This window comes from Carya illinoinensis, chromosome 13, assembly GCF_018687715.1.
Source record: "Carya illinoinensis cultivar Pawnee chromosome 13, C.illinoinensisPawnee_v1, whole genome shotgun sequence".
NCBI lineage: Eukaryota > Viridiplantae > Streptophyta > Magnoliopsida > Fagales > Juglandaceae > Carya > Carya illinoinensis.
This window is the reverse complement of record NC_056764.1, coordinates 29348391-29371952: the sequence shown is the minus strand read 5'-3', so window position 1 is coordinate 29371952 and position 23562 is coordinate 29348391. Positions and strand designations below refer to the sequence as shown.

At 34.1% G+C, this 23562-nt stretch overlaps 1 protein-coding gene and 1 long non-coding RNA gene across 2 annotated transcripts; both read left to right on the top strand.

Annotated features, from left to right (window-relative positions):
* The first annotated feature begins 83 nt into the window (after positions 1 to 83).
* LOC122292595 lies at positions 84 to 2569 on the top strand. The gene is made up of 2 exons (XR_006236961.1): positions 84 to 1814; positions 2104 to 2569. It is a non-coding gene; the product is annotated as an uncharacterized LOC122292595 (long non-coding RNA).
* A 16105-nt stretch (positions 2570 to 18674) lies between these two features.
* Positions 18675 to 23039, top strand: LOC122291492 (calcium-dependent protein kinase 34-like). The gene is made up of 8 exons (XM_043099224.1): positions 18675 to 19541; positions 19848 to 19991; positions 20143 to 20295; positions 20687 to 20802; positions 21034 to 21201; positions 21860 to 21987; positions 22172 to 22271; positions 22387 to 23039. Exons 1-8 carry the CDS (start codon positions 18842 to 18844, stop codon positions 22477 to 22479), a joined length of 1602 nt encoding a protein of 533 aa, XP_042955158.1. The 5' UTR covers positions 18675 to 18841; the 3' UTR covers positions 22480 to 23039.
* The last annotated feature ends 523 nt before the right edge of the window (positions 23040 to 23562 follow it).

The window sequence follows — 23562 nt, the reverse complement described above, 5'->3', positions numbered from 1 at the left end:
GGCGACGTTTATTTGCCACTAATTGGTTAAACGACATTATACAATCACAAAAAGTCGATTTTAAAAACAAAAAGGTGGAAAATCCTTGCATTTTCCTCCTGCCTAGGGTTCGTGTCTCTGTTTCTTTTTGTCTCTCCCCCATTCTATCGTTCAAATTCCATCTCGATGTGCTCTCTCTCTCTCTCTCTCTCTCTCTCTCTCTCTCTCTCTCTCTCTCTCTCTCTCTCTCTCTCTCTCTCTCTCTCTCTCTCTCTCTCTCATGCCATTGTTGTGCTCCAATGCATTAGTAAGTTGTCTTCTCCCTTTTTGGAATGGTTTCTTTTGTTGGCCTTTTTGTCTTTTGAGCTTTGTCTTGATTTTAAATTCAATTTGGGTATTTTCAGTTTGAGCCTTTGTCTCTCTCCCCGATCTCTCTCACACCTCTCTATCTCCATTTCACTCTCAACCTTTTTCTCTTTCCAAAAAAACTATAGATGGAGGTCATCTTCCTTGATTTATCTCCACTTTCAACTTAGGCCCTGATCTCCATTGAAGGAGGTCTTGTTTTGTGTTCATCTGCGATTTGGAAGAGGATTTATATGCTTTGTTCTTCTGACGGTGTGTTTTCTTGATTTTCTCTTAATTTTTTCAGTTTCCCCCCCTGTGGTTTGGGAGCTTGTTTTGATTATTGTTTGTTTGGGGATTTCTTCAATGAGGGTTTTGGGCTAACTTTCTGGGTTCGTGTGAGCATTGTGCAAATTGATTTTTCAATGATGCTCAAAATCATATATGGATCTCTCTCTCTCTCTCTCTCTCTCTCTCTCTCTCTCTCTCTCTCTCTCTCTCTCTCTCTCTCTCTCTCTCATTACCAAATGGCCAAAGGCAATAATAGGATTGTGTTATTGAGAGGTTTTTGTTTATGAAATAGAGTTGATCTAAAAAGTTGGTTAGGACTGAGCTGTGGGGTGGATATGGTGAGTAGAGTGTTCTCTTGTGCTATATGCTTATTTTGTTCTTCAATAAGGGTTTTGATTATTCATTTTCTTATGATTTAGGCATGTTGCTTCTTTCCTCCATTTTAGTTTGTATATTCTTGTACATTCTTTTCATATATTTTTTTTTTCTTTTTGATTAGTTGAGACAACATTTATATTGGATTCGTAGCCTTGTGAGTTTCAATTTGTATTTCTCGTATTAATCCATATATTCTTGCCCTATGGTGTTCCCGATCTATTGATGCTTAAAATTGTTTCCAATGTTTTGATAGTGAGTGTTGTGACTTGTTGAAGACATTCACAATTTATTGAGAATTTTTTTTTAAAAAAAAAAAATGAAGATTCTAACCTGGAAGACTAGGAAGTGGGTGGAATGGAGTTTGATAACTGATTTTGTATACATTTTTTGAGCTTTGGGTTACGTTTGTGGGCATTTACGAATTATTGAAAAATTAGACACAACACAGCATATGAAGTGGGTGATTGGAGATGATTTTGTCCTAATAGTAGCAGTGCTCATATTGAGATGATGCTTAAGCTGTGTGTCCAACATGTATGGCCTTATCAGCCAAATAGATGGATTGAGAATAATGGAGATTATGACAAGACTCGTGCATTTTAATTATCGAGCAAGAGAAATGGGTTAATGAAGTATGAGTATGATCAATTGAATGCCTTTTATAGTCTGAGTTTTAGTCTCCTACATTTATAAACTTTATCCTTATGTTACTTTATGTTACTTTTTTCATGGAGTTGTAAGAATGTTAGCTAACTTTAATTGAGGATATTACTATAGGACACATTGTAGCGGCAAAGCAACGTTATAGATGTTAAATCAAGGTACTTCGGAGAAAGTGATTGCTTTCCCTCATTATTTACTCTGCACTCTAAATAGAAGCATAAACATTATGGATATTTTTTTTCTTCAATAATTTCTTTGTGTAGCTCTAAATCTCTGATGGAGATTGTATTTTATGCTGCCGGTGATCCTATACTTTTCTTTGTAATCTTTTTCACCTTAAAAGCTTTTACTCTCACTATATGTTGGGTTGGGTTTCTCTGTCTCTCACCATGCCCCTTATTTTGGTGTACCGATGCTCTATTTTGCTCTATTTTCATTCTTTCTTAGGTGACAATTGAATGGTTCAAGCACATCTGTCAGCAACAACTAAAGAGAGCCTTGGATGATCATGTCAGGTTTTGTACTTTGATGGATGATCATGTCAGGTTTTATACTTTGATGTGTCTTGAGAAGTCTAAAGTTACAAATATAATGTAATTTTTTAAAAAAAAAAAATAATGCATTTATTAATAACAGACATTATAACTTTGACCTAAAATATACATTACAAGCCAACTATAACATTAATAGCTCTCCAATACACAATTGTAACTGACATGGTCTAGAATATAATATAATTGCTTTATAGATTGTAATATAATGTAATTGGTTAGAATAAAAAGTAAGTACTTTGTATAATTGCTTTATGAACTGTTATATGTAAAAAGTAATGTAATTTTTTATTTTTTATTTTTATGTATTTTGTGACAATAGTTTCGGATTTGGCAATAAAATTTTTCTAGAAAATTGTTTATATTTGTGACACTACTAGTTAGTCAAAAATGTATTTCTTTACCGGGTAGTCAATCTTTTCATGTAACGAGAATAGCACATTTGTGAAAATCTTTCTCACCATAAATATTAAATACTTGCAGTGATATCTATTTGAGACACTAAAAACAACCTAGGAATAATCATTTTTTATGGCGATATTTTTCAATTGCAGCACAAACATATTGCTACAATTGTGTTTTTTTACCATTAACTCACTCTTTTGCAAATTGAAACACGTTTGTGGTGACATAATTCATTGCAAATATTAGAGTTATTTGTGACCCACACTAATTTCACCACCATGAACCTTTTGAGACATTGATTTGAACAGAATTAATTATTTATGGCATATTTTTTGGGATTTTTGCTACAATTTTAATCGATGCAAAAGGTTGTTAATGTTGTAGTACTGGTTGTATTAGTATTTTGGATAGTATTAAATAAAAAAAATAATTGTTGTACGGTCTACTTTATGTATTTATCTTTTTTGTTTGAAGCCCTTCAGTTTGAACAAAAACTTGAAGAAATCTATTTCAAAATACCGATATGAGGTGAAAAAAGGGTGAGTAGTAATGGTATTCAAGAAATTAAAAATACCTTAATAAATGTGAACGTGAGTTCTACATTGAAAATGAAAGTAAATTAGCGACAACTATAATAAGGCCACAATCATTAAATCACTGTCATCCCATTATCACATTGCAACAATGACAAATACCAATTTATTTTTGTTTTATTTGGAGGACAAACCTCCTTATTATAAAAAAACCTCCTCACTCATGGCTGAGGAGAACAAATCGTGGCAACAATCTGGTACTCACTACTACGATAAATTATTATAAAAAAACATCCTCACTTATGGCTAAGGAGAACAAGTCGTGGTAACAATCTTGTACTCACTACTACGATAAAGACCAGTAAAAAACCAATAACAAAGGATAAAAAAAAATGAATCCACTATGCACTCCCCATAGCCCTCTAACAACATTTCCTAGTTTTTCGAATATAGGGAAAACCCCCTATCTAAACGAATGCTTCCTCTAATAAAGGATGGAAAATCTGACATGGAAGATCATGTACCAATAAGATCTTGAGCTCCCCTTTTAACTAAGCCATCTGCAACTGAGTTAATTTCTTTATAACAATGAGATAACGAACAATAAGTCCAGCTAAATGAATTTGGATTTCATATCAATAATCTTCTATGTACCAAAGGCCACATTGTTGCTTTTTCAACTAATTGAGCACAAGCATGGAATCCAGTTCAATCTCCACCTTTGACAATCCCAACATACTAATATGTCGCAAGCCATGGAGTAATCCCATCAACTCTACATAATTGTTGGAATTATAACCTATAGAAGTTGCAAAACCGCAAATTAGATCATGTTGCCTAGATGATTAAGACAAGAGGGGGTGAATTAAATTGTATTTAAAAAAAATAACAATTATAAATCAAATATATAATATAAAATATAAACAAAATACGAAACAGTAATAAATATAAAGAGTAAGGGTAAGAGAGAAGCAAATTCAGTATGTTAACGAGGTTCAGCCCTACTGCCTACATCCTCGCCTCAAATTACCCCTTGAGGATCCTCAAATTCACTATTCAACCTCCTTCAGATGGAGATAGAAACCTATTACACAATTATAAATCAAATATATAATATAAAATATAAACAAAATACGAAACAGTAATAAATATAAAGAGTAAGGGTAAGAGAGAAGCAAATTCAGTATGTTAACGAGGTTCAGCCCTACTGCCTACATCCTCGCCTCAAATTACCCCTTGAGGATCCTCAAATTCACTATTCAACCTCCTTCAGATGGAGATAGAAACCTATTACACCTTTGAATAATACCGTTACAAATGATCCGTGTAAAACACCATCTACATTTACAATCATCTTACACGTGGTGATTCAACTATTCCCTCTGTAGAACACTTTCTACACGCTCAAGAGTTATACACACCCTTTTATTGATACAAGAGTTGATAGTGGGTAGATTATCAAAAAACACTCCTCAATGAGTAAAATAAGAACAATACAGTGCAAACTATATCTCCCTCAAAATGAACAAAGATTAAGGCTCAATGCTTATAGAAGAGAGAATGAAAGCTTTGAATGAATGTTGTATGCTCTTGGTGTTGTAAATGTAAAGCTCTCAAATGATCTATTTATAAGCATATAAGATTTCATATTCAAATTTAAAAAGATTCATATATCAAACACAACATCATTCACTTTTCAAAAATTTCAAACCTAATCTTTTTACTTTTTGTAAAAAAAAAAGGAGCACACTTTACTTTTAAAAAAATTCAAACCTAATTTTTTTATTTTTTACATATGACAAAAGGAGGACACTTTACTTTTCAAAAAATTCAAATCTAATCTTTTTATTTTTTGAATATGATAAAAGGAGTACAATTTACTTTTCAAATTTTTCAAACAAAATCATCTACATTTTGCATAAGTCAAAAAGAGTATCAATCACTTTTAAAAATATTCAAATAAAACATGCACATGTGAAAGATGACAATCAATCATTTTTAATATTTTCAAAGTTCAAACATTTAATCATTTCATACACATGTGAAAGATGAAAATCAATCATCTTTCAAGATTTTCAAATTTACTTTTCAAAATATTCATGCATATGTGAAAAATGTATTTTAATACTTTATGATAAAATATTAATTTTAAGCCTTGATCCTAATTTCGAATTTTTAAGAGATTTACATCACAATATGACTTTAATGTAAACTTGTTCTCTTCTTGCTCATGCTTGGTTCCTTGATGTGCTTGAATCCATTGTGTACACAACTTGAGTTTGAAACTCCTTTATTTTTTAAATTCATTTGTTATCATCAAAATTCTTGTGTAGATATATAATTATACAAAACTTGAGACCTTGGGTTCAACAATCTCTCCCTTTTTTATGATGACAACTACTTGATAGAACCTGAAACTTGTATTAATAATTAAGCTCCCCCTGAAAATGTGTATTAGTTTTTCAAGTAAAAGTATAAATATAATTCCAAGCATATATAACAAGTTTAGCAATTCAAATAATGTTAATGTTCTAATTTAAAACTTCTCCCCCTTTTGGCAGCATTAAAAAGGATCCACAATAAGTAAATGGATTGAAAAAAATGGTGTGTTAGTAGACACTGTAGATAGTTGAAAATTGGAGCCGCCCGTGACCCAACAAGTGTGGCTGGAGATTTAAACAATCGCTTGATGTTATTGACAAACAAGATTAAGAGTTTTGAGTTTCTATAAAATCAGTCTTAAAGTTCATCCAATTTGCATAAAATCTTATTCTCATCTCTATAATTCATATGCATTCCTTCAATATTCTCACTTTAAACTTTCAATTATTTTCAAAATAGCTCAATTTTCTAATATTTCTCTAGATCCATCCATGAGATATTCTGCACCTCAACCTCCTGTCCTTTCTGCAGCTACCATTAATGTCATGTTGCAGCAAGAACCTCAAGTTTATGTAAAAAAAATCTCTCTATATTTTTATTTACTCTGGTCTATTTTTTAAGAGATATTCATAGCATGCATCATACCTATTTCTCTTCTAATCATACATAATCTATCTTTTAGTAAAGGTTTTATGAAAATATCTGTTAATTGATCGTGTATGTTTGTAAACTCTAGTACTACATCGCCTTTCTGTACATGATCTCGAAGAAAATGATATCTTATTTTAATATGCTTAGTTCTAGAATGTTGTATTGGGCTTTTTGAAAGATTTATAACACTTGTATTATCACATTTGATTGAAATATGATTATACATGAGTTTAAAATTTTCAAGTTGTTGCTTCATATAGAGAACTTGAGCACAACAATTACCTACAGTAACATATTCTGCCTCAGCAATAGATATTGCAACAGAATTTTGTTTTTTACTAAATGAGGAAACTAATGCATGACCTAAGAAATTACATACTCCACTATTGCTTTTTCGATCTATTTTACAACTATCATAATTTGCATCTGTGTAGCTGATTAGATCGAAAGATGTGTGCTTAGTGTACCATAACCTAAGTTAATTGTACCATTAAAATATCTAAGAATGCGCTTAACTGCAATTAAATTGATTCTTTTGGAGATGATTGAAAGTGTGCACACAAGCACACACTAAACATAATATCTAGTCTACTGGTTGTCAAATATAATAAGCTATCAATCATACCTCAATATACCTAGCTCCGAGTCAACTGGCTTACCGGATTCATCTTTATCAAATTTAGTAGATGGGCTAATTGGTGTTCTAATTTCCTTAGCACCTTTCATCCCAAACTTCTTCATTAATTCCTTAATATATGTTGATTGATTGATGAATGTCCCACTTTTTGCTTGCTTAATTTGCAATCCGAAAAAGAATGTAAGTTCTCCCATCATACTCATTTCAAATTCTTTCTGCATAATCTTAATAAAAACTTGACAAATATTTTCATTAGTAGTACCGAATATTATATCATCAACATAAATCTGAATTAAAAGAATATCATCATTTTCGTGTTTAATGAAAAGAGTTGTGTCGATTTTTCCTCTTGAAAAACCTTTTTTAATCAATAAACCACTGAGTCTCTCGTACCAAGCTCTAAGAACTTGTTTGAATTCATATAGTACTTTTGTGAGTTTAAAAACATGATTTGGGAAAATATGATTTTCAAAATTTGGAAGTTGCTTAACATATACCTCATCATTTATAAAACCATTTAAGAAAGCACTTTTGACATCTATTTGAAAAAGTTTGAAATCTTTATAACAAGCATATGCAAATAGCATTCGAATAGATTCTAATTTTGCGACTGGTGCATATGTCTCATCATAATCGATTTCTTCTTCTTGATTGAAACCTTGGGCTAGAAGTCGAGTCTTATTTCTAGTAATAACTCCAGACTCATCTTTCTTGTTTCTAAAAATTTATTTTGTTCCAATAATAGTATGATTTTTGGGTCTAGGAACAAGTGTTCAAACATCATTTCTTTCAAATTGATTCAACTCTTATTCATAGCTAGAATCCAATATTCATGAAGAAGTGCTTCATCAATATTTTTGGATTCAATCTGAGATAAAAACTTCTTTCAAAACTATTTTCATCACAAAATGTTTCAATATTTTTATTAACAAATTTTTTTCCCATATCACTTCGGGTACTTGAAATAGTATATCCCTTTTCATTTTGAATTCTCTTGCATAATTTGGTAAAAGCATTATGTGCATTATCTTTATGAGCAAGAAAGAAGTATATTTAGAGAAATCATCAACAATAACAAATGCATAATATTTTCCTACTAGACTTGCAACTTTATTTGGTTCAAAAAGATCCATGTGTATCAGTTGCAATGGTTTAGTAGTAGAAATATGTTTTTTAGTTTTAAAAGAAGTTTTTGTTTGTTTGCCAAATTGGCATGCATCACAAATTTTATTTTTAAGAAAAAAAATTTTGGTAAACCTCTCATAAGATCATTTTTTAAAATTTTGGAAATAAGTTCCATGTTGGCATGACCTAGTCTTCTATGTCATATCCAACAGTTTCATTTTGAGCTGAAAAACAAATAACATATTGTGAGGTAATTTCTTCAAAATCGATTGTATAAACATTGTTACTTCTAAAAGTAATAAAACAAATATTACAATCATGATTATTCAAAATAATGCACTTATCCATTTTGAAAGTAACTGTAAATCCTTTATCACATAATTGACTTATGTTCAAAAACTTATGTTTTAGACCTTCAGCAAGTAGAACATCTTCAATTATGAGAGAAATTTCATTACCAATTTTACTTATTTCCAATTTTATAAAATTTGTATTTTTGTTTTGGCATATATCTCAAGCCTACATTGTCAAAAACATATCTTTGACTACCAAGAAGTTTTTCAAAATTTCTTTTTCCATTCGTAAAGTTTTCAACAATATTTTCTAAATCAGTTTTCTTCTTCTTCAACTCAAGATTTTTATCTTTCAAAACGATATTTTCTTTTCTTAAAATATTAACTTCGTTTATTAAAGAAGAAGTTTTCTTTTTCAAAGCAGTATACTTGATACCCAATTTTTCAAATTCCTCATATACCTCTTCTAAAATATTTTACAATTCTTCATATGAAGGATCTTCAATATTATTAAGATTTGTTACTTCAATGTCATCTTTAACTATAAGACAAAAATTTGCTGATTCTCCATTGCTTGCTTCACTAACTGAACTACTTGAATCATCATCCCATGTATCTTTCATTATTTTCTTATCTTTGTTTCGATCTTTCTTTAACAGAGGATAATCTGGCTTGATATGACCAGACTTATTGTATTTATAACAAATTAAAGTGTCATTTTTACCTGAATCTTTCTTGAAAAACTTTTTGAAAGATTTTTCAGACGAGTTTTATTTTTCTTTAGGAACCTCTGAATTCTTCTTGTTATCATTGCAACTTCTTCATATTTGTCGTCATTTTCCTCATCTTCATCACTTTCACTTTTATGAGGAGCAGCTTTAAGTGTCAAGCTCTTCTTTGGCTTTCCTTTTTCTTCTCGTCTTTTCAATGGGTACTCATGGGTGATAAGTGACCCGATGAATTCATTCACTTCGAGCTTGTTGAGGTCTTTAGTTTCAAGAATCGCTGTCACTTTTAATTCCTAGCGTTTTGGTAAAGAGTTGAGAATTTTTCTTTCTATCTCCACCTTGGAATAAATTTTGCCAAGAGCTGTCAAGTTGTTATGATGTTAATAAAACAAGTGTGCCTAATAGAAATAGATTCATCATCATTCATCTTAAATATTTCATATTTATGAGTAAGAATATAAATTTTTGATTTCTTGACTTGTAAAATTCCTTCATGAGTAACTTTCAAATTATCCCAAGTTTCCTTTGTCGTAGCGCAAGTCATTATTCTATTAAACTCATTTTCATTGAAAGCATTATATAATAAATTCCTAACAGTTAAATTCAAAGTATAAAATCTATCATTTTCACGATCAAACTCTTCTTCTTCCTTTTTGACCTTTACTCCATAAATCATTTTTGTTGGAATATAAGGTTCATTTACAATGAATTTCCAGATTTCTCGACTTTGAGCCTGAAAGAATATTCTCATTCTAACTTTCCAGAATGAGTAATTGTCTCTACAAAAAAGTGGAGACCGACTGCTAGATTGACTTTCACCAAATGAAGCTGCAATGTTGGCCATAAGATCTTAACTCAAAAGATAGTTAATCTTATAACAGAGCCCTTGCTATGATACCAATTGTTGCCAGATAACTAACATAAGAGGGGGTGAATTGAGTTGTATTTAAAAAAATAACAATTATAAATCAAATATACAATATAAAATATAAACAAAATACGAAACAGCAATAAATATAAAGAGTAAGGGTAAGAGAGAAGCAAATTCAGTATGTTAACGAGGTTCAGCCCCACTGCCTATTTCTCGCCTCAAGCTACCCCTTGAGGATTTCCAAATTCACTATTCAGTCTCCTTCAAGTGGAGATAGAAACCTATTACACTTTTGAACAATACCGCTATAAAGGATCCGTGTAGAACACTCTCTACACTTGCAATCATCTTACACATGGTGATTCAACTATTCCCTATATAGATAGAACACTTTCTACAAGCACAAGAGTTATACACACCCTTTTACTGATACAAGAGTTGATAGTGAGTAGGTTATCAGAAAACACTCATCAATGATTGAAATAAGAACAATACAGCGCAAACTATATCTCTCTCAAAATGAACAAGGATTAAAGCTCAATGGTTAAAGACGAAAGACTGAAAGCTTTGAATGAATGTTATATGCTCTTGGTGTTGTAAATATGAAACTCTCAAATGATCTATTTATAGGCATATAAGATTTCATATTCAAATTTAAAAAGATTTACATGTCAAATACAACATCATTCACTTTTCAAAAAAATTTTTGCATATGACCAAAGGAGCACACTTTACTTTTCAAAAAATTCAAATCTAATCTTTGTACTTTTTGCATATGACAAAAGGAGCACACTTTACTTTTCAAAATTTTCAAACAAAATCATCTACCTTTTGCATAAGTCAAAAAGAGTATCAATCATTTTTTTAAATATTCAAATAAAACATGCACATGTGAAAGATTGCAATCAATCATTTTCAATATTTTCAAAGTTCAAACATTTAATCATGGCATGCACATGTGAAATATAACAATCAATCATCTTTCAATATTTTCTAATTTAATTTTTAAAATATTCATACACATGTGGAAAATGTATTTTAATGCTTTATGATAAAATATTAATTTTGAGTCTTAATCCTAATTTCAAATTTTTAAGATATTTACATTACTCTATGAATTTAATGTGAAATTATTTCCTTCTTGCTCATGCTTGGTTCCTTGATGTGCTTGAATCTATTATGTAGACAACTTGAGCTTGAAACTCCTTTATTCTTTAAATTCATTTGTTATCATTAAAATCTTTATGTAGATATATAATTACACAAAACTTGAGACTTTGGATTCAACATATCACTTTTATCATCCTAAATCACACCTCCCTCACCCGATGGCCCTTGGTTACCAAGAAAATAGCCATCTACATTCAACATCCCTAGGACCCCTGTCCAAAAAAAAAAAATTTATGGTCATCCATGGCTCCCCCTCCACCTCCGAATCCGAATCCCTCTCTCACCAATGCCGTTGCTCACCTTATCACAGTAAAACTTGCTCATGATAATTTTCCCCTTTGGAAAGCCCAACTTCTTGCCTTTCTCAAAAGCTATCAGCTCTATGGCTATGTCGATGGCTCCATTCCTCTTCCCCCTTCCACCATTGATGACAAACCGAACCCTGCTCATGGCTCATGGCTCCTCCAAGATCAAATGATAATTTCTGCTCTCTACTCTTCTCTCACTGATACAGTCCTCTCTCAAGTAGTTGATTGTTCCACCTCTCAAGAAATCTGGTCTACACTTACCAATTTATACTCAGCTCAGTCTACCGCCCACCTCATGCAAACTCAATACCAGTTAGCTACTCTCAAGAAAGGTTTAGATTCTGTTTCTGTCTATTTCCACAAAGCTCAAGCTCTAGCTTCTTCTCTTGCATCTGCCGGTCATCCCCTTTCCTCTCATGAATTTATAGTCTATTTATTGGCTGGATTGGGGACCGATTATGAATCGGTGGTCTCTTCTATCACTACCAGACCCGAACCCCTTTCTGCTTCTCAGGTTTATAGTTACCTATTAAATCATGAATCACGGCTTGCTCATCAAACTCAAACCACTCTTTCTGCCATGTCCTTCTCTACCAACTCCACTCAGTTTCGTTCACAGGTTTATTTTTCCATAGTTGATGACTTTACTAAATATATTTGGTGTTTTCCCTTACGTGCTAAATCTGAAGTTACTACAAATTTTTATCTTTTATTAAATTTGTACAAAATACTTTTTCCAAAAATATCATTGCCGTTCAAACTAACTAGGGTGGAGAATTTTGTCCCTTCTCTTCTCTCCTTCTCAATCTAGGCATTTCACATCGTATTACTTGTCCCTATTCTCACGCTCAAAATGGTAGCGTAGAAAGACGTCATCGTCATATAGTGGAAACCGGGCTCTCTCTCCTAGCTCATTCCTCAGCCCCATCCAAATTTTGGGCTGAGGCCTTTCAAACTGCCACTTTTTTAATAAATAGAATGCCTACTCCAATTTTAAAAAATCTTTCTCCCTTTCAAGCTTTATTCAATTGACAGCCTGATTATAATTTTTGAAGAATTTTTGGCTGTGCATGTTGGGCCAATCTTCGACCATTTAATCGGTATAAAATGGATATGCGTTCTCAATTGTGTGTTTTTATTAGATATAGCTTGAATCACAAAGGTTATAATTGTCTGCATCTTCCTACTGGTCGGATTTATGTTTCACGTGATGTATGATTTGATGAAACATATTTTCCTTTTTCTTCCTTAGACGCATCTGCTCCAGCATCTCCTCAACATATTTCTCAATTTGTCTTCCCACGCCCAGATCTTCGGATCTCTTCTCCAGAGCAAAATACCACCTCTTCTCCTCTTAATTCTCCAAACTTCACACCTATATCTTCAGCCCACCATTCTCCTTCATCTTCGGCCCAAATATCCCATGAGTCAACCCATACTCTCTCTTCAGCCCAAGATACTCAGCTCCTCACTAACCTACCTGAATCCTCTAATCCCATACAACCCGAAATCAACTCATCGGATCCCTCATCTTCAACCTCACATGCGCCGACTCCCTCACATCTCACAGTATCACCCTCTTGTTCTTCACAACCGACAATTACTACATCCAACCCTCATCACAATCCATCTTTCGACCAGCCCTCCAATCCTCTACCCGAAGTCATCCCAAATAATCCCTTCCCTTCATCAACCTCAGCTGCACCGAAACCCACACAACCCAGCACACACTCTTCACTTCCTGCCCATCCAATGCTCACTCGATCCAAAACTCACACCTTTCGGCCTCTAAATCGCACGGATGGCACTATCCTTTGGCCTCCTCCCAAGCACTCTGCCTCTCTCTCTGAATCCACTCCCATTCCGGAAGAACCATCTTCCTATACTATAGCCTCACAGTTTCCGACCTAGCATGAAGCCATGGCCACTGAGTTCAAAGCTATTCTGCGGAATCACACTTGGGATTTAGTCCCTCCCTCTCCTCATCTGAACATACTTGGTTCAAAGTGGATTCTCAAAACGAAACGTCACGCGGATGGTACCTTAGAACGTCGAAAGCACAACTGGTTGCTAAGGGATTCCATCAGCAAATCGGGTTTGATTATTCTAAGACTTTTAGTCCAGTAGTTAAACCAGTTACAATTCGTTTAATTCTCTCTCTTGCAGTGACACAGAAATGGCATCTTCATCAATTGGACGTTCAAAACACTTTCTTGCATGGGGATCTCAAAGAAGATGTTTACATGCATCAACCGACTGGGTTTGTGAATCCTGACTATCCTCATTTTATCTGTAAACTCAGAAAATCCATCTATGGTTTGAAACAAGCCCCTAGGGCATGGTTTGCTAAGTTGAGTTCTCGGTTACTAGATTTAGGATTTCATGCTTCTATTTCAGATTCCTCTCTGTTTATCCTCTCTACTGCCTCTGCATTTGTGTTTGTCTTAGTTTACATTGATGATATTATTGTAACAGCCTCTCATACGTCTCTGATAAAAGAATTTATTGTTGCTCTGCGCCACTCATTTCCAGTTAAAGATCTAGGCATGTTACATTATTTTCTTGGTATTGAGGTTTGTAGAAATAATTTTGGTCTCTTTCTTTCTCAGCAACGCTATATTTCTGATCTTTTACATCGCACTAATATGCATCACTCCAAACCAGTGTCAACCCCTATTGCTACCTCCACCAAACTTACTGCAGTTGATGGTCCCTCCTTTGAGGATCCACAACTGTATCGTAGTGTGGTTGGAAGTCTCCAATATCTTTCTTTTACACAACCAGACATTTCATTTGCAGTTAACAAAGTTTGTCAATATATGCACTGTCCTCGTCTTCCTCATTGGCAAACTGTGAAACGCATTCTTCGCTACCTTTGTCTAACCTCTTCCTTTGGTCTATATTTCTCTCCTACCTCTTCTTTTCAAATAACTATCTTTTCGGATGCGGATTGGGCTGGTTGCCCTGATGACAGAAAATCCACTAAGGGTTGTTGCATTTATCTTGGTTCTCACTTAATTTCCTGGGGTTCAAAGAAACAACCCACTGTTGCAAGATCTTCAATGGAGGCAGAATATAAGTCCGTGGTAAATACCACGTGTGAAATTCTTTGGTTACAATCTCTGTTAACAGAATTAGGAATTATTATTTCTGATATTCCTACTCTATTTTGTGATAATCTTGGTGCTACTTACTTATCTGTCAATCCAGTTATGCACTCACGTATTAAACATGTTGACTTGGACTATCATTTTATTCGTGATCGCATTGCTGCAAAATCACTGGCTGTCAAGTTCCTTAACAGTAAAGATCAAATTACTGATGTTCTCACTAAGCCACTCTCATCCGCTCAGTTTTCTCTTCTCCGATCAAGCCTCACCATCAAGATGGTCCCGCTTGCATCGCGGGGGGATAATAGCACACCAAAAAGTGCAGCACGTTCTCATACCAGTTAGCTACCCTCATGCCCTACCACCTCACCTCAACCTCAACAAAATTCTCAACAGAATGCAAGGCCAAAACTGTATGAGAATATCTCTGAAATGGGTAGAAAATAATTGTAGAAACATCTAGAATTCTCTGTAAAAATCCATTGGATTGTTCTCTGCTCTATAAATAGAATACAACACTATGTGCTACACAAGATAGAAAGCGTACTCTATATTTTCAGGTTTAGAAATGATAGACGCCCATAGAGGCATTTCTTCAAATGGCTTGTCTCTATTGCACTATATCATTCTTTAACACCACTGGACTTGAGTTACAACCTCCTTCATATTAGCTTATAAAGGTAGTTTAATGCACTGTAAAATATCTTCATCTTGCTAAGCAAACGCTTTTACTCCCTTAAGTTTTAAAGCAACCCAAGACACCCAATATTTAATGGAACACCAAAACTTCTGCACTGATTCCACCATACCTTCCATCTGGGCCTTACATCAAGGCCCTCATAAGAGCCATGTAATTATAGACGGAAGGATGCCTAGTAATTGACTAGATTGAGTAGCATTTCTAGCCCACCGATGCCAACAATCAACCCTTTGTCTCCAGAAACAGCCTTCTGCATGGTACTCCAAAAACCATCGAACAACTTTGCCATATTTTTTCAGCAAATTTTCCTCGCCCAAGGACTTGATTAAGGTCTTCATATCCATGTACTGAGCAACAATCACATCAAGAAACAATAGGAATACTGACTCTTCTGATTTTGTCATCTAAAGGAAGACACCCATGCACAACTTTTCACATAGTGATTGAATTTTTTTTTTTTTTTTTGGAAGAGCTGGGTGCCAAACCCATTTCACCCAAGGAAATTCCTGACCTCTTGTTTGTATAAAACTTCATGCACTATGTGTAGAGAATTTCTCATCAAAATTTGGGAGCCATATTAGCAGATCATGCTCAATTTTTATCCTACCCAGTTGCAATATAATTTCCTCTACTTTTTGGTATCTCACCAACAGAGTAAATAGTTCCGTGTTCCAACCCATACCAATTTCACAGTCTTCCAGTTTTAGATTTGGTAATTCAGTCATCTGAAAATGATCACATATAGGCACATTACCACACCATTGATCTCGCCATAAATTATATATACCATTTGCACACTCGTGAAAAGACAAGATTTATCTTTGTGATAAGTTTGTTTTATTCTTTTGTTTTTTGTTTTTTCTTAATCAAGCATGTTTAATATTATAAAAAGTTAAAAGTCTTAATATAAATAAGTTTCAAGGTGGATCCTTTCCACTATCGATATACAAAATGCATCTAGGAAGATTATATATCTAAGGGTATACAATCAAAAATTGAGTTGATTGCAGCCTATTGTGCCACAGAGTGCACATATCGATTTTGAAATTGATAGATTTTGGCTATTCTCCACTCCTTAAGTTACTAGAGGATTTGTTGAATATCGTCAATTAATGATCAGAGTGATTTGCCAGTTTGGAGAAGAATCCATGCTTTGATAGTTGTTATAACAGTTTGTGCATTGCCCTCTAGTACTGCTTGGCTTTGTTTGAGCTATGTTGCCATTTGAAATTCCAAAAGAGCTGCTGAAGCTTCAGTTATCATAGAATTTATGGCTTGGATTTTTGAGGTCCTTAGATCTCCAATATTTCTCCGTTGTGGCCCCTACATATAGTGGAAATTGCTGAGAAAGATTCTCTGACTGCGGCACCAAATGAGAAGTACTTCGATTGGTTATGAAGGGGAGGCTTTCATGCTTTCGTTTGATTGTTTTGTTTTTTTTCTCACGCCTATGATAATTAGTTTGTTTTAGTTTATTGAGAAACCTTCCAAATGGATACATCTATCTGAATTGTACTTGTTAGTAGAACATGCTCTTACAACTTACAAGGCAAAAAATATATAGCAAGGTGAACAACTTTAAATAGGGGTCCAGTTGGCCTCCTGTTGTAAAAGTGACAAGATATCTCCCGTTAAAATTTAATGGCCAGAGATCACAATAGTTTTATATCTTTATTCTTTAGAACTGAACTCTCGAAAGCCAAACATGATAAATATATCGATATAACTAACCTTTGAGGGTAACACGTACGACATTAACAATATTATATTACAAACCAGAACAAGAAATCCCACTTCACATTCTTAGCTTACTTTTTACGAACACCTGTCCTATGGTTCCAACTAAATCGACAACAACAATAGGCAATATTATAAAGAAAACCAGATTACAAACATCATGAAAATTGTAATATTTTATTAAATTCTTCTTTCTTATTAGGAATCCATAGCTGCACTGCTTCTTTTTGTTCTGGTTGTTATTGTTCTCCATAAATTCTTCTCTCTTATTGGGAACCCTTAGCACTTATGTTTGTAATGTCTCTTATGGATTTTCTTGAGAGTATTCCTGCAGCTTGTTGCTTTTGATTCTACAACCAATGTTGCCTGTTGTTATGCTTCACTGGAAGTACCAATTAAGTAGCTTCAGCTGGTCTCTACCAACAATTACACTCTCTTCCTAACATAAATAATATAGCAAGATATCCTGTAATCCGATCCAGTACCAAATAGACTGGCCGGTCCATCTTGCCAACAGGCAAGTACACTAGCCATTGAATTTTATATCAGGATATGCTTTGCAACAGAAGGCAAGCCGGACTATTTTAAATATTCGTTCGATGGATATATACTTTAATTTCCAATTTATACATGATGACATTACCTCGCTCCATTTGCTCTAATATGTCAAGTTTTAACATCCAATGGTTAATTCCATTCAACCAGACATCATCTTTTTCTTTAATAGAGTATAACGTTGGAATCTAATAAAAAGTGTTAAGATATAAAATAAATAACAAAATCTACCTATTCCTATCAGTTTAAACTTTTAAGATAAGTTGTTATTTTACATGGTATCAAAGACATGTCCCGAATTTGAACTTTGACTCTATAGTCTACACTCTACCTCATTTAATTAAATATTTCACATATTAGGTCACTCATCGAAGAAGAGTCTAGCCCACGTACACATGAGAGAGAGTATTAAGATATAAAATAAGTAACAAAATTTACATCTTCTTATCAGCTTAAACTTTTAAGATAAGTAGTGATTTCACAAAAATGATCGATAATAAATTATCTTCATGCAAGTGAATTTTTTTCTTTATTCTCTTCCATAAGTGAAGCTTGCTAGTTCAATAATCTTCAAGATGCTGAACATCATAGGTCTTTGCATGAGTACACAGCATGCATAGAGGATGAGGTCCAACCTGAGCAACACCCGATCATATTGATAGGCGTTTTGGCTTATATATTTTTTGCATGTTTATCTTCTTTGGATAATATCTTACTTTTTTGTTTCTGCTAAACATTTTCTACATTATATATAATTTTTTATTCTTTATTTCCTTTTTGTGCCTTTGTAAATTTAAGATAACTGTTCTCTCTAAGCAAAACAGAAATCTTTGTAGTGTATGATCATGACAATTAGCATTATGCGTTGTCACTAACCAATAATGCAACTGATCTATGCAATAGCATTAATGAAGATTCCAAGAGACGTTAAGTTGTCATCAATTTAATTGATTCCTATTGTTCTCAAATTGTGTAGTAATTTCTGTATATCCTCCATACCAATTAGATACAACCTAAGCTAAACTAAACTACACTAAAAATATGAGGGTAGTTGAGAACTTACTTACCTTGACACCTGTCATAGGGAAACTCCAACAGACAATAAACCGTTTTTCCCTCCGAGAAATCCTCTGAATCTTTGTTGCCAAACAGAGAAAAATAAAAGAAAATAAAGAATCCTATAGCTACTATCCCACACGTCTCAGACATGCCAAAGACTCTTTCAACACACTTCAAAATCCACCCAACCCTACAATTCCTCGCCATCAATCCCTCTGTAATCTCCCTCAACAATCCAAGCTGTACCTTCTAGCGCTCTCTCTCTCTCTCTCTAAACAAACATTCCTCAACACTCCAAAACCCAATATTTCCTAGCTTGGTCGTCATCTTGATCTTTCTCTCTCTCTGATCTCTCTCTGTGTCTGCCACCATGGGCAACTGTTGCTCTCATGGCAAAAGCCATGCTTCCTCAATTACCGAAAAGAAAGAATCTATGCCTCAAAGCAGCCATGACAATGCACGCAATGGCACTCCGGGAAACTACTCCATTGACAATGTTAAACCTGCTCATTTGGTCGCCCCGGGAACCCCTCCCAGGCCTTCCAAGCCTGCGGCTCCCGTCGGTCCAGTCTTGGGACGCCCCATGGAAGATGTCAAGTCAACGTACTCCATCGGAAAGGAGCTCGGACGGGGACAGTTCGGCGTCACCCATCTTTGTACTCACAAGGTGACGGGGGAGCAGTTTGCGTGTAAAACCATAGCCAAGCGAAAGCTTGTGAACAAGGAGGATATCGAGGACGTTAGGAGGGAGGTTCAGATCATGCACCATTTGACGGGGCAGCCTAATATCGTGGAACTCAAGGGCGCGTACGAGGACAAGCACTCGGTTCATTTGGTCATGGAGTTGTGCGCCGGAGGAGAGCTTTTCGATCGAATTATTGCAAAGGGACATTACACGGAGCGCGCAGCAGCATCCTTGCTGCGGACAATCGTTCAGATTGTGCACACTTGCCATTCCATGGGAGTCATTCACAGAGATCTCAAGCCTGAGAATTTCCTTCTGCTTAACAAGGATGAGAATTCACCACTCAAGGCTACGGATTTCGGTCTATCCGTTTTCTACAAACAAGGTTAAAAACGAAATCTTAATATTCATATTTATTAGCTTTGATTCCTGGCCTATTTCAAATGAGAATTGTCCGATTTTCTAGGTGTATATATATTTATATTAAGAATGTATGTGTTTACATAAGTGGGCTTCTATTTTTTTCGAGGTTACCAGCTTGTTATGGATTCTGGCACTTCCGAAATCACCTTTATTAATTATGAATACAATAAACAGATAGTTGATTCCTGCAATAAATATATATATATATATATATATATATATATGTATAGAAGTTTAATAAGGGAGCTTTTTATCCAATATTTCACAGGAGAAGTATTTAAAGATATTGTTGGTAGTGCATATTACATTGCGCCTGAAGTGTTGAGGAGGAGATATGGACCAGAAGTCGATATCTGGAGTGTTGGGGTCATGCTCTATATTCTTCTGTCTGGTGTTCCCCCATTTTGGGCTGGTATTAATTAATTAAACTCATTTTTTCCCCTTAATTTGGTTTAAGATCTCTTTATAAATTTGTTGTGTCTTATTTCTTATATGCATGGAAATCATGTATATATATATATATATAACATAACTAATTAAGAGATATTTTGGGGATCGAACAGAATCAGAACAGGGGATATTCAATGCAATTTTACGTGGCCACATTGACTTTGCTAGCGATCCATGGCCGTCGATTTCACCTGCAGCAAAAGATCTTGTCAGGAAGATGTTGCATTCGGAACCCAAACAGAGGCTGTCTGCCTTCCAAGTTCTCAGTAAGTGATCTAATTTTTCCGCTTTTTTTTTTCAGATGTTATTTTTGTTCCTTAATATTTAGACCTTCTAGCAATCATTTCTCTACTTTTAATCAGCAGCTTCATGCATATGAAACCGTGAACATATGTGAAAAAGTAAGGGGAAAATGCCGTAACAACTACCGTTTGATTATCTTCGTCATGCACAATAATAAGGAACAGCCAGCTAGCTGGCTGGATATTATCAATAATGCCGATTATTCCGTTTGCTTAATTTGATTCTCAGTGCATGTGCTTGCTGAATCCCAGATCAGATATGGAATTCATAAATATATATATATATATATATATATATAGAGAGAGAGAGAGAGAGAGAGAGAAATTACTATTTTTTCTTTGTTTATGATCTTAGATCATCCGTGGATTAAGGAGGACGGAGAAGCGCCTGATACTCCTCTTGACAACGCAGTGCTGGATAGGCTCAAACAGTTTAGAGCTATGAACAAGTTCAAGAAAGTTGCTCTTCGGGTATACATCTATAAATATATATATATATATATATATATATATATATATATTATTTCCTATTAATTTAGTTGATAATATTCCCATTAATTAGCATAAATTTAGTTCATACTTGCATGTTATGCACGTCAACATGCATGTACGTACGTGCACGGTGATCTGCATGCATCAGCTTGGACCTGATCAAGTTGTGTATGTATAATTTTGTGAAATTAATTTAATTTGTTTTCGTAGGTGATTGCTGGATGTTTATCAGAGGAAGAAATCAGGGGATTGAAAGAGATGTTCAAGAGCATGGATACCGATAACAGTGGTACTATTACGCTTGAAGAGCTGAAGCAAGGACTCGCTAAGCAAGGAACTAGGCTCTCTGAATATGAGGTTAAACAATTAATGGAAGCTGTAAGTAGCCATGCCAGTACTACTTTTTTCTTCTTTTTCATTTATTCTTAACTCGATTTATTTCTGCAATTAATTTTCTATTTACTTTCTTTTATCCTCTCATATATACATTAATAGCAATGCTGCAATTAAACATGCATGACCATTGCGTACATGTGACTTTATATATATATATAGAACAAATATACATTCTTTATGAAAACTAATACAAACATAAAGAGATTATACAAAATTATAAACCTATAAACTGATCATGTATAACTTCATAGAATCTATTAATTCTATTTTATAATAAAAATAATTTTATAATTTGACATACTATATTAAATCATATCAATTTATAAATTTACTTTCATGTAATTCTTTTATAACTAAAATATTTTCCATTCTTTAAAGACTGACACGCTTTGCACTTCATATTACCCACTAAAAAAAAAAAATGCTTTACGCCCTCTGTTAAGAGTTTGATCAGGCCCATTCTGTATCGGCCCACCTATTTTCATCCGCCTTAATGTGTGGCTAAAATTGGATTAGCGTTCAAATCAGTGTACTAACTAATTTATGGCCACGACCCCTGTTTTAATAATGTAGCCGTAAATATATAGTACATCCTTAACTAATGAATTAATTACTATACCAACTCTTTGGCGAAAAACAGGCTGATGCTGATGGGAATGGGACCATAGACTATGACGAGTTCATCACAGCAACGATGCACATGAACCGGATGGATAGAGAAGAGCATCTTTACACCGCCTTCCAATACTTTGACAAGGACAATAGCGGGTACGTGCTTCAAATTTTTTTCAAACAACATTATATATTTCATTTTCAAACTAATTCTAGTTAAATATTTAGAGTTAATAATAGTTTTTGGTTTTAGAGCTTTAGTTTCAGACTAAAATATTCAGTAAAAAGTAATTAAGAAGGGCACTCATGTTATTTGGATACAATTAATAATGTTGATCAGGCACATTACGACCGAAGAGCTTGAGCAAGCTCTTCGCGAATATGGAATGCATGATGGAAGGGACATCAAGGAAATTCTCTCTGAAGTTGATGCTGATAACGTAAGTACCCAAAACGCAAAATAATTTGTTTACGTGCGTGTGACAAAAATGTTTCCTTAAATTTGTTCTCTTGAATGTTCCAAACAAATGTTCTCTCGAATGATGATATATGCAGGATGGTCGGATAAACTACGAGGAATTCGTGGCAATGATGAGAAAAGGAAACCCAGAAGCAAACCCCAAGAAACGACGCGATGTAAATCTTTAAATGAACACACTACTGATGCGTGCATATATGCATGAATGGTGGGGAAAACGAATCCAAAATTAAAATCATCACTTTGTCAGCCCAGTACTCATGTTTGTTTTCATCTTTAGTACTGAAGCAAGCGGGTGGAGTTTCCTATCTAAAAATATATAGATTTCGTGGGAATTAAGGTGCATGGTGATCATCATGATGTCAAGGTGAAGATCAAGATCAGTATCGAATGATCAGGCGGAAACATATATATATATGACTCTGAGTGAGGAGTAGTACGTACTGGCACAAGATCGAACAAGTATATTGGTGGGGGTGTTGAGGGTTATCAATTTATTATAAGTTTGGAGGGTTTAATTCTAGATCTCTAATTTCTTTTCCAAGAATATCGTGTATGCAGTAACAACTACAGCAATGTTGTCATAGCAGCTTGCTAATTATTCTCAGGAATCGATGGTGTTGATTAATTAATTTCTGTGTGTTTCTTGTCCAACATTTCAAGCTGTCATAAGTACTAACTGTTACATTTGTTGACTTTCTGATCATTATCAATTGACTAGGTATTCTAATTTTTACGTCTTTTTGAAGTTTCGTGTTTGTGAAAGGTACTGTTGTGTATACATGCTAGAATGTCATGTGACCAAGCTTAAACAGTTTTGGAAAACATTTTGGGATGACATTCTACAAGCTTAAAGAGTATAGAAAGAAAAACTATATTTGCAGTTTTAGAATAAAGTATAAGTCCATTTGAAAAAAAAAATGAATAAATCTAGCTCAGATCTACATGAAAAAAATTATTTTCTTAATGTTATACTACTCTACTTTTTTTAAAAAAGAGTATGCAGAACTTGCACACCCTGAGAGTACTATACCTAATATTACTAGTAGAAAAATGAAATTACTTTGGATGCCGAAAAATTGCTATGCCTGTATATCCTTCAATTGGGAAGACAAACTGTGAGATCAATTATGAATGAAGGAAATTAGAACAAGTATTTCCAGATATATGCACCAACAGCTAATTGATTGGCTTCCCTATAAACATATATAGTGTAACTATAGAATCTTAGCAGCTCATGATGATCATATATC